The sequence below is a fragment of the Dermacentor albipictus genome, chromosome 7 (assembly GCF_038994185.2).
Source record: "Dermacentor albipictus isolate Rhodes 1998 colony chromosome 7, USDA_Dalb.pri_finalv2, whole genome shotgun sequence".
Classification (NCBI taxonomy): Eukaryota; Metazoa; Arthropoda; class Arachnida; order Ixodida; family Ixodidae; genus Dermacentor; species Dermacentor albipictus.
This window is the reverse complement of record NC_091827.1, coordinates 59,316,603-59,329,648: the sequence shown is the minus strand read 5'-3', so window position 1 is coordinate 59,329,648 and position 13,046 is coordinate 59,316,603. Positions and strand designations below refer to the sequence as shown.

The window sequence follows — 13,046 nt, the reverse complement described above, 5'->3', positions numbered from 1 at the left end:
GGCAGCAACGCTTCTTGTACGTCAACAACTCCGTTAGAGTAGTTACCTCCTTCCCCCTATACGCAGTAATAAAAAAAGGTTTTAGATTGTTTTTTTGATATTTCGCAAAATGAAGCATCTGCATGATCAAGACAAACTGTATCCTGATATAGGTAACGTCCTCCGCTGGTTCAATGAACGCGCCACGTATATTAACGCTGAAAAACTGGTCGTTTTGAATAACACGCAAAAAAGAGTCTTATGGAGCTTGAGTACAGATTTGGAATATTGCCACTGAAGGAGGTCAGTAGCTGCAAGTACGCAGGTGTAAGAATCACCGTCAATCGCTCCTAGAATCTACACATAAATAACTTTGTCTCCTCCACATTCCACTCATCTTATTTTTTGAAGGCTAGGCTTAGAGATTATCCCCTAAACGTGAAACGGCTACCATATTTTACAAGATACATCAGGGTAAAACTTGAATATTTTTCTTTAAAGTGGAACCTTTATACTAAACAGAACATTAGAAAACCGCAATGTGTTCAACGGAATGTAGCAAGGCTGATTTACTATATATTTTAGACAACTGATTCCCCTGCAAAGCACTAAAACTAATAGCATTCAAATAGTTAAATTCTGACAGGAAAATTGTAGCCTCGAGCTTCAATTAGTCCTAAATTAGCACTCAACCGGACTTCATACTTAACCCTTTTATCTTCAAGGTGCACACAGCCCCATCACAGGGCTCACTGTATAAAACGTTGCTTTGCGCGTATGATACCTACATGTATTATTTGTTTTTGCGTAAAATAATTGTAAGGACTCATGCCAAATAATCCTATTTGAAGCACACACAGTAGTATTTCTGTGTACATTCTTTGAGTAGATCTCAAAGTTTCTGCTCTCTTTTGTATTTTTGTTGCTAATTGCATCATTTTGTTATTGTTAATTGTATTTTTCTAGAACATGACGCTATGTGCATTGAATTGATGATTGCGATATTTCACATCATCATGTTTTGTATTTTTTATGTCTCTATTGCTTGTTTGATAAGTTCACTGTTGTTACGGTACTATTTCAATTAGTACTGTAATTCTTTCTATCCTTGTATCTTCTGCATTTACGTTGTTAATAGCACCACTCTAATGCAACATTAATCGTATCTTTTGCTATGAGGTGTATCTCAAAAAACTGTGTTGATTAGCGTAATACATTTAATACGATGAGCCTGTATTGCCTTCAATATGCGGTGGTCTGCAGTCAGCTCGAAGTAAATTACTAAAATTCTAACAACTGTCCGCGAAATTCTGACGATTTATGAACTCTACTCGCCGTGAGTCTAAATCTCACGACAAAGAGAATGAACCGCATTGAGTATGCTGAAATTATTCTACAGCCGTGACGAGTACCTCTGACCTTTCAAAGATTTATTCACAAAGTGAAGCGTGGGCTCGTGAAGCTGCTCTCCTGCTATTTCTCGCGCCTCCTCTGCATGGATATGTGGAATAAAATGGTCTAAATAGAAGTATCCGAATTTGTTTGACCTTTCAAAGATTAATCCAGAACCTAGGGGTAAATCTAAAAACTGCCTTCAAGACAATGTTGTCAGCAACGTTCACGAGCTTTGTCTGAAAAGAATTAGGTCAGACTATGCTGCGACTAGGCCAACAGGTCTTGACCATGTCAGTCCCCGTTTTCGTGGAAAAAATGCAGGGAGTTTTCCAGTAGGTCAAAGTGATCATGAGCAAGGAAAATAAATTGCGGTATCTCTCGGTCCAAGACGAGCAGGACTAACTTTTCACCAGCCTTAAAGATGAACCCACCGTTGACAGTCGTATACGTGGTAAACAGAGCAGATACATCTGCGCAGAACGTTTGACTTACGAGCAAGGCTATTACTGCCGCTAGCTGCAAGCACTTCATACTAGTTATTTTGACTACGTCGAAAGTTACCGCTAGTTACTATGTGCCGGGTTTTGACGCATGTTTGCGGAGCCATCTGGAGCCTAGCCTACAGAATTCTGTGTGTCCAAACAGGTACTGCGACTGTCGGGGAGAAAACGTTTGGGCAGAACCCATCTAACGATGACTGTCGGCGTTAATGCAATTCGCAGTTAACGGGCCCCTGAAACGGTTTGTACAAATTTTGTAGACGCGTAAGGTACAACTAAAGTTAATCATTCGCACCACAATTTGTGTGTAACGTCTCATATTAAAAGAGCTGCGGACGATTACAAGTTACCCACCTCCATATTCATGAATTTTCTCCTCAACTCGTTCGCCGAGTGATCGGGGCTAAGCTCCGCCTTCACTGGCTCTGCGTCATGATGGCACGTCGTGTCGTCGACTTCCGGTTCTCTAGGAGCGAGTGTGCGAAGCCTCTACAATCGCTTCGCCAGCTGCTTGGAACTCGACCCCAAACGAGAGCTATCGAAGTAGCGTGCGTTGCGAGCATTCTGTTGCAGCGCGGAACGTGTCTAGTATTCCGGTAACCACAGGCGAGCTGTGCGTTTCGACGGAACGGTCGAGACAAATTCAAGCTGATGAAGGAACTTTACCGTAGACGTACGTGAGCTGGCTGATCGCTCTCCAGTTTCCAGCTACCAATTGGCGCAAAGCTTAACGAGCCAAACAAAGAGCTAATATTACTCCAACCAAGTGGAAAACATTTTTAAACATTTACAAAAACAACGCGTTAACGATTACGCTCCTGCGAAAAATTTGCGCCAGCGGCAAAGAAGAATACACTTCGTTGATGCTACTGTGTGTGGTTGAGCTCTGTGCCACCAGGTGGCTGCACCGTGCAGACCATTCACATTTGAGCTTCTGCCCATCCCGTGAAACCCCCCGACGCCATAACGGTTTCTCGTGTTGTGTGTCTTTCTGGTCGACGAAGGAAGAAGCATTCGCCGGCCTCGTCACATCAAGACTCGAGTCCCTATGCTCTTAAGCAAAATTACACCTTTTGCCGCACAACAATAAACATCGTTTGTCTTGTCCGCATTTCCTTTCTTTAACGCGGCGAGCCCGGTACTTGCCAGTAACGAACGGCATTCGCGTTACCAGCATGACGTAGCATTCCCGACAGGAAAGTAGCAAGCGCGGCGTTTTCAAGAAAGCAAGCGCAAGCAAGGCAGATGACGATTATTGTTGTGTGGCAGAGATACACCCCAAAGGGTGTAACTTTGCACAAGAGTGTATTTATCGAGCATGTAGGAAAGGCAAGTATAAGGCTTGAACCGTGAGCTGTCTGACGAAATCGGACGACCCCAGATGCGGCTACATATCGTGATAAACACGTGGGCGACTAGAGGGCATGGGAAACAGGGGAAGCAAGCGAACAGGTGTTCCCTTGCTTCCTGTATGGGTCTGATACTTCGCTGTCACCATGAGCGCCGAGGCTAACAGCGTCACGAATTCGGCGACATTTCGCCATTGCCTCCCGGGGTAGCGGGTGGCTATTTTCTCTTACAAAACAAGTAAAAAGAAAATGCGCTTCGTTTCAGTAACAACATGTATCTAGCACATCACAGACGACTCAAAGCTTCTTTCGCTGGCACGGTCTGTATTGTTCTACAAGCGATCAGGTGGAAACCGTCCACCCCGAAAACAACTCCAACCATCACGCTCCGAAGACTCAGCCAGACGCAATCAGACGACCTTTGAGGAACTTGACCCGCTGGAAAGGGTCCTCGGTGCAGTGCTTGTAGATGTCCTCGAGGTGAACGTTGTAAAGAAGCCACGACCAGCCTGTGCGAAGCTTGTTGGACTTCTTGAGGGCGTCCAGCTGCACAGAAGGTGAATACAGTGCGCGGTCTTTGTTAACGATAAGGTGATGGGTCCACGCGTTTTTTTTTTTTCGCTTACGAATATTCGAAGCATTGCTATGCCTAAAACACGGTGACAGTCGGTCCCTGTGTTTAACACAATTATTGCGATTGTGCAATGTAATATCCGTCATGGTAGTTTAGAGGCCATGATTTAGCGCTTCTGTGCTTCGAGGTCACAGGTTCGATTCCAGGGGGGGGGGGTCGAAATGCAAACGAATAAAGGGGAAACGCACGTGTACTTGGACTTGGGAACAAGTTAAGGCGGATTCTAGGAACGATTAAGGCGGATTCTTGCACTACAGCGCGAATAATAATCACATCGTAGTTTAGGTACTAAAACAGCCGAATTCACTTTCTTTGTGATAATAGAATGGCGTCAGTGCTCAAGACATGACCTGTTAGGACCCCCTAGACTACGAACTACATTTGAGACATTCTAACCCAAAAAACAGGGTTAGAACACTACTCGTACAAGATAATACGAGTAGTGTTCCACGTAGTGTCGCCCCACGCCGTATGAGAAAGGCTTTGTGGGAAATTGGTACGTCGAATACAGGTGTGCTTTCCCGGAAGTCTGCGAGTATATTTCTAGTCTCGGCATTCGTACAAAATGCGCATGCCTTCAGCAATGAGTGATACTAATTTTCAACCTTGAACTGAGCGTTAACATATTTGAAGACAGAATCACTTCAAAGAATTAACGAACCTATCGGCTATCATAGAGCCTTTGACGGTGTTCCATCGCATCTATAGTTTTTGTCCAGAAAAACAAAGAAACGAATACCCTATTTTCTGGAGCGTGCGCGCATGCCTCGTTCAGCCACATATGTCCAAAGTGCTCATATGTGCAAACGCAGATATACACAGTAGGCACAGCCTGGTATTTGGATTTCCAGTCTGCACCAGTGTATGCGAATACTGCCCAATGCTCTATGCTTTCATCAACTATGCTGCGACAAACTGCGGAGAAGGTCCACGTTTCTTCAGATACGGCGCCTCGTAAAGTTCTGGTGCTGGATGTACCTCCAACAGAACCAGTCCGCTCGTGTAAAAAAAAAAAGCAATACCTTATTGTATTGCAACTGAAGAGCTTCGTTTTATTATGTCACCGTTGTCGGCGGCGTGATAAAGTTGCGCGTTTGCAGTGGACAATAAGGAGCGCCTGGAACGGCTCCAACGCTGCTCTCTTGCGGGTTTGTGGAGGATTGGGGAATTCATTCGGGGTGTGCAGCGAGCGAACATTCCTGCGGTGTTCGTGCAGTGAAGGAACACGAGGAGCACAGAAAGCCACGTGCAAAGCGTTTTGACGGTGGCCAGCGCCTGTAACGGCAGTTTACGAGCAGTTCTAGGTGCGTCTGTTTTCTCGCTAAAACACTTTGTTAGAGCAGTACTGAGTGCTTTCTCACGGCTACACAGAGACGGCTGAGCAGTTAAGAGTCGATGGCTACCCAATGGCAAGCCCTTTCCTTACGTTCCCCGAAACATTCTCAACAGGATTCGAACCGCCGCATTCTAGACCGTCCCTCCACACTGCTCTTCCTCGACACGAGTAGATCGCAACGCCGCACCTCGACATTACGTGTCACTGGGCTTCAGTGAAACTCCACGTCATTCTTCAGAAGCGCAGAGTCTTCTTCAGTTGAGGGATGGCGCAGTGCTCAACTCGGTGTATTGGAGGAAGAACTTCGGAGTCGAGGACGGTTTGAGAATGCGGGGGTTAAGGTTCGGGGGGGCAGTCTGTTGCACGGGATTATGCAAGTGAAATTCCTAAATGTAGCAGGGCTTACCTTATCTTCGAGAGACTCATCGTCCTCCCAACTGAGAAGTATGTCGCTACTAGATCGCGGCGAGCCTATTTTCATGCCACCAGGCAGCAAGGAGATGTCTGTATGACCTTGACAGTCCTGCGTTGAAAGACATGGGAGGGATTCATCGTTGCATTGCCACTCACGGCTTTAAGAACGAGCACATTCTCGAACAATTCCTTTCACCTTTTTCTATTCCTTCTGGCTCTGCTAATTTGCCTGCATGGCATGGCTTCCCACCTCTAGGCGAGGTGGATGACCATAACTAATCGAAATTGGATGAGCACAATCTTTTCAACATAGAAGATCTTGGTGATCTTAAATCGTGCTGGTGGAGCGGACGCTGACAAAGACCCGGCATTCGACGAATCCACTCAAAGGGGCGCACCTAATTTCCGCAAGAATACCTTAGGTTTAACTGACGGAACACGGCGGCTTCGCCCAGAATGCAAATTTTGCAAGTGGTGTCCTACCACTTGTTCGAAGGAAGTCATCACCGCCGTTGACATTTACTCGACGTGGGCGGGTCTTCACAAATCCGGCTGACACGACCGCGTTTTAAGGTATATTGGGTCGTGAGAACCAACCGATCATATTGTCAGGCTGCCCCAAACCACGCCGACGCTCCTTCCGGCTGATCCACTTGGGTTCACAGAACAGTAAACCTGTTATGCGTGGAATGAACACAACAAAGGAGAAAGCGGTCCAACAATCTTGTGCTGTCGATTCCGCGCTCCTCTTGGTTACTTCTGAAGGTTGCCAAATAGCCCCACGCCACGTCGTCTACACTAACCCTATGAGCCCGAGAAGCAAACCGGCTCCGATTTATGGTCGGGCTCATCAAAACGTACCATATGGTCTTGGCATACCTGAAGAAGCGCCAGCGATGGTGATTAAATGTTCACGCTTGCCTTAGTAAAAAAAATTCAATGTACGGCGGTCTGTCTGTTGCGCGCATCCCCAAATTATGGTACATGGAATCGAATGACATCACAAGTGGTTGTTGCAGGGTATGAGGATCGTGCGTTGAACAGGAGCGAGCCTGCCATACAAAGTACGACCTGCCTGAGAAGTAGGCTAAACGTGTGTACTAGCTACTCGCTTCAAGCATGCCGCCAAACATGTTACGTATGAACGAGCATTGTCGTCCCTGCGATTTCCTAATTTAAACCATGTTTGTATTTGCACTGATCCTCCCGTTCCAAGGCCATACCTCCTGTTTGCAATATATTACGCACACGTACACGCGCACACACGCATGCACGCACGCACGCACGCACACAGACCGGCGCAATCATTTCGCATATCATATACCGTGTCGTGAGCATTACGATGGCGGAACTGGGGCCGAACAACATTGAATGCAACTAATACGAAAGGTAAGTACTCACCACGATGTCTATTTGTGTGAGGTAGAAGTTCTTGCACTGGCGGTACGCCCTTTTATCGATATCTCTTGTGGTTCCGTTCAGCACGTACAGCAGCGTGCCCATCTCCAGAGAGAGACCCAACCTGGTGATGTTCTTGGTGTACTTCAAGGTGGCCAGGTACGCTTGGGTGCTCTGCAAGTATTTTTAATGCGAATATCATTTTCGGCATTGTCACAGCAGCTTTATTTCTCGCTATGTGTCCATTGCACCAAAAATGTTGCTGGATTCCGGAGGCAGTGCAGCCTAAAAAATGTAGACCGTTTGCGTGGCTATGTGCCACTGGGTATTGTTACGTCTCAAGACGGCAGCGGGTGTTTTTTGGGCGCTCCCCACGGAGAGTCTCCGTCATCAGCTCTCATCTAGATGACGACATGGGCCGGCACTGATTACTGACGGGCAAATATGAGCAAACTCTCTTTGAAGTGACATCAACCAACGCATTTCTGTGGGAGCTGAAACAATCGACAAGTCTAGGCTTCTCAAATCGCTACAAGCTGACCGTCATGGAGAGTGCACAAATTGACGCAAGGGGCCAACGGCGACGACTTCCGCGGGAACATCGCCGACTTGTGGTTGCGTCGTGGTTGCGACGTATACGCGGAGCGATTGCAAATCACCAGAGGGGGAGGCCAGAAAGTTGGTGCGACATCAACGGGGAGAGGTGCGAACACTGCGACCCTTCTGGTTGGCCTGGACAGAGTAATCGAATCATCTCGTCTAATGACCTAGGAGAAGCGATGGCTTAAAAATGCGGCAGAACCAAATTCACGATTACTGTCGATGGTAATGCGTGAGCAACGAATCAATATAGCGACATAGCGTATGGCCACTGTCGAAGCGTATTACGCATGATGTGTCTATTGCAGCGGCACTCTTATTTCGCGTTTCCCTGCGAACACTTGGCGCCACCTAGCGCCGCCACTGCGGAGCTTGGGCGTGGCCTCCGAAACGCATGTCTCACCGGTGCTTTGCGAACGCTGAGAAACGTGCCATGTGGCAACTGGGCTCGTCCCGTGCGCTAGGATGGATGGATGTTATGAGCGTCCCCTTCGGAACGGGGCGGTGGGTTGCGCCACCAAGCTCTCGCTACTATACTGCCTAATATCCTACCTCGGTTAAACAATGAAAAAAAACCTATATCAACTACCACGCCCAAATTTTCTGATCCCCTATCGCGAACTGTGATTTTGTACGTCTGCGCCTTTTGTCGTTTACCTACTTTTCTTCCACAAATCTTCCAATCGCCTCTTATTAATGTCTATTGCGGACATGTTTGCTTTACTAATGTTCCCGCTGAACCCAAGGGCTTCAAGGAGGCCAGTGGTGCATAAATCGACCGCTGGGTAGACGTCTTCACAATCTAATAAAACATGCTCCGTCGTTTCCCTAGCTTTACCGCAGCAAGCACGTGCTTCTTCTTCCTTCTTATATCTCGCTTTATACGTGCGCGTTCTAAGGCATCCCGATCTCGATTTGAAAAGTAATGAGGTTCCCTTTGAGCCATCATAAATGGTTTCTTTCCTGATTTCGTTTTTTCCTCTTAAGTAGATGCTCATGGCAGGTTTCTTTTCCTGCGCCGCCACCCATGAGATTATTTCAACCACTCTGACTTTCCACTTGACCTTTTTTGTTGCTGTGTTGCCCACCCTACAGGCCGCATACTGGCTGGTAAGCTTCCTAGTTTTTTTCCTCTACTGTGAATCAATATTTTTCCTGTACAGATACTTGAACACTCTCCCAGCCCATTTACTTTCTTCCATATTCCTCAGGCGTTCTTCATACTCAATTTTACTGCGAACTTCCCTCGCTTCAAAACTAGTCCAGCCCATATCACCCTGCAGAGCTTCATTTGTCGTCTTTCCGTGAGCGCCCAATGCGAGGCGACCTACTGACCTTTGGTTCCCATCGAGTCCTGATTGTACCCCTGATTTAAAGCAAAGAACCGCATTTCCAAAAGTAAGTCCTGGAACCATTACACTTTTCCACATACCTCGGAGGACTTCGTACCTATTTTATCGCTATGTGCTTCATTATGGCTGCATTCCTCTTCCCCTTCACTGTTATTGTTTTTTCCTGTGTTTCCATATATCTATTGCCCTCGTTTATCCATATACCAAAGTATTTATATTCTGTTACCCGAGGTATTTCCTGGCCCTGTATCTCCAATGTTTGTTCACTGTTTTCATTGAATGCCATACCACCTGATTTTCTAACACTAAATTTCAAACCTAAACTATTGCCTTCCTGTCCACAGATATTAGCCAGATGTTGCAAATCACTTTGCTTGTTAGGTAGCAACACAATGTCGTCCGCATGAAATAAACCTGGGAGTTGCTGCTCTATTACTGTACCCGCCTGTTTGTATAAGAGATTAAACCCGATATTACTTTCTTCTAGCACCCTCTCCATCCTCACCATGTACATCATAAACAGCAGCGGGGATAAAGGGCACCCCTGCCTCAGTGCCTTGTTGATATGAACTTTCTCCTCGCTCCTCACCCCTTCCCATTCAACGCAAACGGTATTTTCTAGGTAAGTCTCTCTCAAAAGCTGTAGACAATCGTTACCTAAGCCTTCCTCTTCCAGAATATCCCACAAAATGTTGCGGTCTACGTTGTCGTAGGCTCCTGTGATGTCCAAAAAGGCCACATACAACGGTCTGCTTTCTGCTTTTGATATTTTAATACACTGAGTAAGAACAGGCAAGACATCATCCAAACGCCTACCTATTCTGAAGCCATTCTGAAGCTCTCCTTAAATGCCATTAATCTCTGCCCATGCTTGAAGCTTTAATTTGATTGCGTGCATTGCTAGCCTGTATGTTACCGATGTAATGGTGAACGGTCTAAACGAGTGAATTCTGTCTTTCTCCCCCTTACCTTCATAAATTAAATTCATTCTACTTTGTGGTCCACTGTATGGTATTCGTCTATCTTTTAAAGTTTTTGCCACTGCTTTCACCAGAGTTTCCTTACTTTTTGGTCCCAGTTCATTTATCAGCCTAACGGGAACCTCGTCTAGCCTTGTGGCTGTGCGCTTAGAAATTTTCTCTTCCCCTTTCTTCCAGTTTAAATTTGTCAGCACCAGCTGCTTTTTGACTTGGGTCTCTTTCATACTCTTTTTTTTCTTCAAATACAACTTCGTCATTGCCTTGAAAATATTTGGCTGTTACTTTTTTGATGTAATTTATTGCTGCTTCTCCTTCCAGTCTGTTTTCATCTTCGTCTAGGTTATGTTGTTGTATTGATGTTGACTTCCTGCCTAATATTTATATGTGATTCCAAAATATTCTAGGTGCGGCCTTTTTCTCACGTATTTCTGACAACGAACGTCCGCTTTCACCTTTTAATTTTGCTTGCACCAGTATTTGAACCATAGACTTTTTCCCCGGTATATTTCCCGTTTACTGGTTACTTCATCCTGCGGCAACTGCGCCTTCTTTGCCAGCCTGTGCTCTCGAGATGCTATCTGTCGTTCGGTGATCGCTTCTGGTATCCCCCTGTTCCACGAGTTTTTCAGTTTCTTTTTTCCTTTCCAACAAACACGTTATTTCTCTTTCCGCATTTCTGTCGTTATTACACTTAGAAGTTCACCATAATCCCACTCCTTACTTGGCCTTTGCCAAGTTCTTCAACTCTAGTGACTATATTTGCTTTTTGTTCAGAGTTCAAATTTGGACTGGCCATTTTGCTCTCCTTGCTCTCTTTCCCAACTACATATGCCATTTTCAAAATGATGTGTTTATGGTCACTCCCTATGCTGCTAAACCCTTCCTAATCGACGATCATTTCTCTCAACCTATGATGAATTCCTTCTGTCATCAGACAGTAATCAATGGTCGATTCCGGTTTCCCACTTCCTACGTGATCTGTCCTTCACACTTGGGCCCTGTATTCACGATCACGAGGTCAAAGGTCTAGCATTGACTTCCCGTTATTGTCGCTATAGCCATTTAAATCCTGTATGTGGCATTCATGCCACCTAATAGGACAATTTCAGCACCATTCCCGAAACCCCTATTATCAGCGCTTATGCGTTCCACTAACTCTTTATTCTTCTCTGTGCAATTTTTCCCGGTCCACAAATACGTAACTCCCAGCCAAGTTTCCTCCCACTCATTGTACCCGATAACCAAACATGCTCTTGGCATTGTGAATTTACTCTTTTCCATTTGGCTCCCTGATGGATGAGCGTTCCGACTTCCCCTCCCTTTCTTTCCGACTTGGTTCTTTTGCAGCCTTCCCAAACATGATTCTCAATAACTGGCGGCTCTTCTGAGTCTATAAGGTGTGTTTCTGTAACCGCATAACCCCTATTCGTTCTCTATTTAACTGCCCCTCAATATCTGCCCACTTTTCCTTTCTTCTGCTGCCCTGCATGTTTAAGTAGCCTATTGCATGGCGAGCTCTCTTTCTTGCTTTCCTGCTTTTTCTGTTATCGACGGCGATGCTCTTCTGATGTTCCCCTAGGGGACCTTCTTCATTACTATCTACTCTGACCCCCTGAGCGCCCGCGAGCCCCCTAAAGAAGGAACAGCGCGACCACCAAGTCGCCAGCCCACTTCTCGTGCTAGCCTGTAATTGAAGTGGATCCCGTCTCGTTTAAAACCACCACAACTTCTCACTTGTCTGTTTACTTCGACAACCTCGAAGCCTTTCTCTCGGCTCATTTTCCATATTGCCTCATTAGCAGCCACTACGGCTCTTTGTACGTGACTGTCACGCACAGGCACCTCCGGCACCGTGCACACCACGATCTGCGCCTGAGAGGATAGCTCGCGCAAGTCGTCCACCCCCTTCGCCAAGCGCTGGGCGAGTCCTGGCCCATTCCTCTTTAGGACGTCATTTAGCCCACCTGCTACTATGACAAGGCCACCCACCTGCTCCTTTGTGAACATGCAGCGCCATCTAGCGGCACCGCCGAGAAATTCGCGCGTGCCCTCCGTGAATAGAAGCGTGGCGCGCGGGTGCCTGCGAATGCTGAGAATTGTTTCCTCGCTTGCCGCAGACTTAGTGACACATACTCAGTGACCCACTTTGGCTGTAGGTTCATTGAAGAGCGGCACCGGCCCAGGGCTTTCAAAGCGCAGCTCGCTAAATCGTTGGCGCGAAATGCGTTCATTAAAAATTGGTACATGGGCATATGCGGTTTTTATATGTTTAGACAAACATTGCGGCAGAGCCCATCTTACAATGACTGAAGACGGTAGTGCGTTAGCATGGAATCAATAAAGCGGCACATATTTACACCGCCGAAACAAGCTATGTATGAGGCATGTGCTGCAGCGGTACTCCTCTTTCGCACTTCCTTAAGAATACTCGGCGCCACATAGCGCCGCCGCCGCAAAGCCTGCGCGTGGCCTCCGAAATCCATGGCGCGACCGCGGGTGCCAACGCTGAGAAACGTGCCATGCGGCAACCAGACTCCTCTCTAGCTCTTCTTTATGTACGCGCTGTGCCATTCAGTGCCACTTGCGAGATGTGCACAGGCGGCCTCCGAGACTACAAGCCTGGCGCGCCGGTGCCTTAATTGGAACGCTGAGAATTGTTCCCTCTCTTTCCGCATGCCCAGTGGCACATTTTCGGAGAGCAGAGTTGGCAAGAGGTAGGTTGAAGATTGGTATATAGCCAATGCGTGCATGACGCAGCTTGCTAAAGCGTTGGTGTGAAATGTGTTCATTGAAAAACGGCACCTACCCAGCGCATTTGTGCGGAAGCCTGCTAATGATCGGGTCACTGTCCTCGGTAACACTTGTGACGTTGGTACGATTCGGCTCAGCGCTGGGGAAACTTAAGGGACCTTTGTCGTGGGTGGTGTGCGGCACATTCATAGTAGCACATACCCAGTGACGCAAGTTGGCATCAAATGTGTTCATTGGAGACAAGCACAGATTGAGTGGCCCGTACCCGGTACCCCAAGTCGGCGTCAAAATGTTTCTTAGAACAACGGTAGCTACTCAGTCTCGCGTCTACAGTGACCCTTGCCGGCGTGAAGGAGGT

The 13,046-nt window shown here is 46.9% G+C and overlaps 2 protein-coding genes across 3 annotated transcripts in view; one reads left to right on the top strand and one right to left on the bottom strand.

Annotated features, from left to right (window-relative positions):
* The window catches only part of LOC135912682 (uncharacterized), a 169,675-nt gene that overhangs the window by 55,205 nt on the left and 101,424 nt on the right, over window positions 1-13,046 (top strand). The window lies entirely within an intron of this gene.
* LOC135912683 (uncharacterized) overlaps window positions 3,483-13,046 on the bottom strand; it is a 53,217-nt gene continuing 43,653 nt past the window's right edge. For both annotated transcript variants that reach the window (XM_065445197.2, XM_065445198.2), the window contains 3 exons: window positions 7,009-7,179; window positions 5,600-5,716; window positions 3,483-3,769 (listed from right to left, as the gene is read on the bottom strand). In XM_065445197.2, coding sequence (XP_065301269.2) covers window positions 3,620-3,769; window positions 5,600-5,716; window positions 7,009-7,179 — 438 coding nt within the window. In that variant the 3' untranslated portion in view covers window positions 3,483-3,619. The remainder of the gene's footprint in view (window positions 3,770-5,599; window positions 5,717-7,008; window positions 7,180-13,046) is intronic.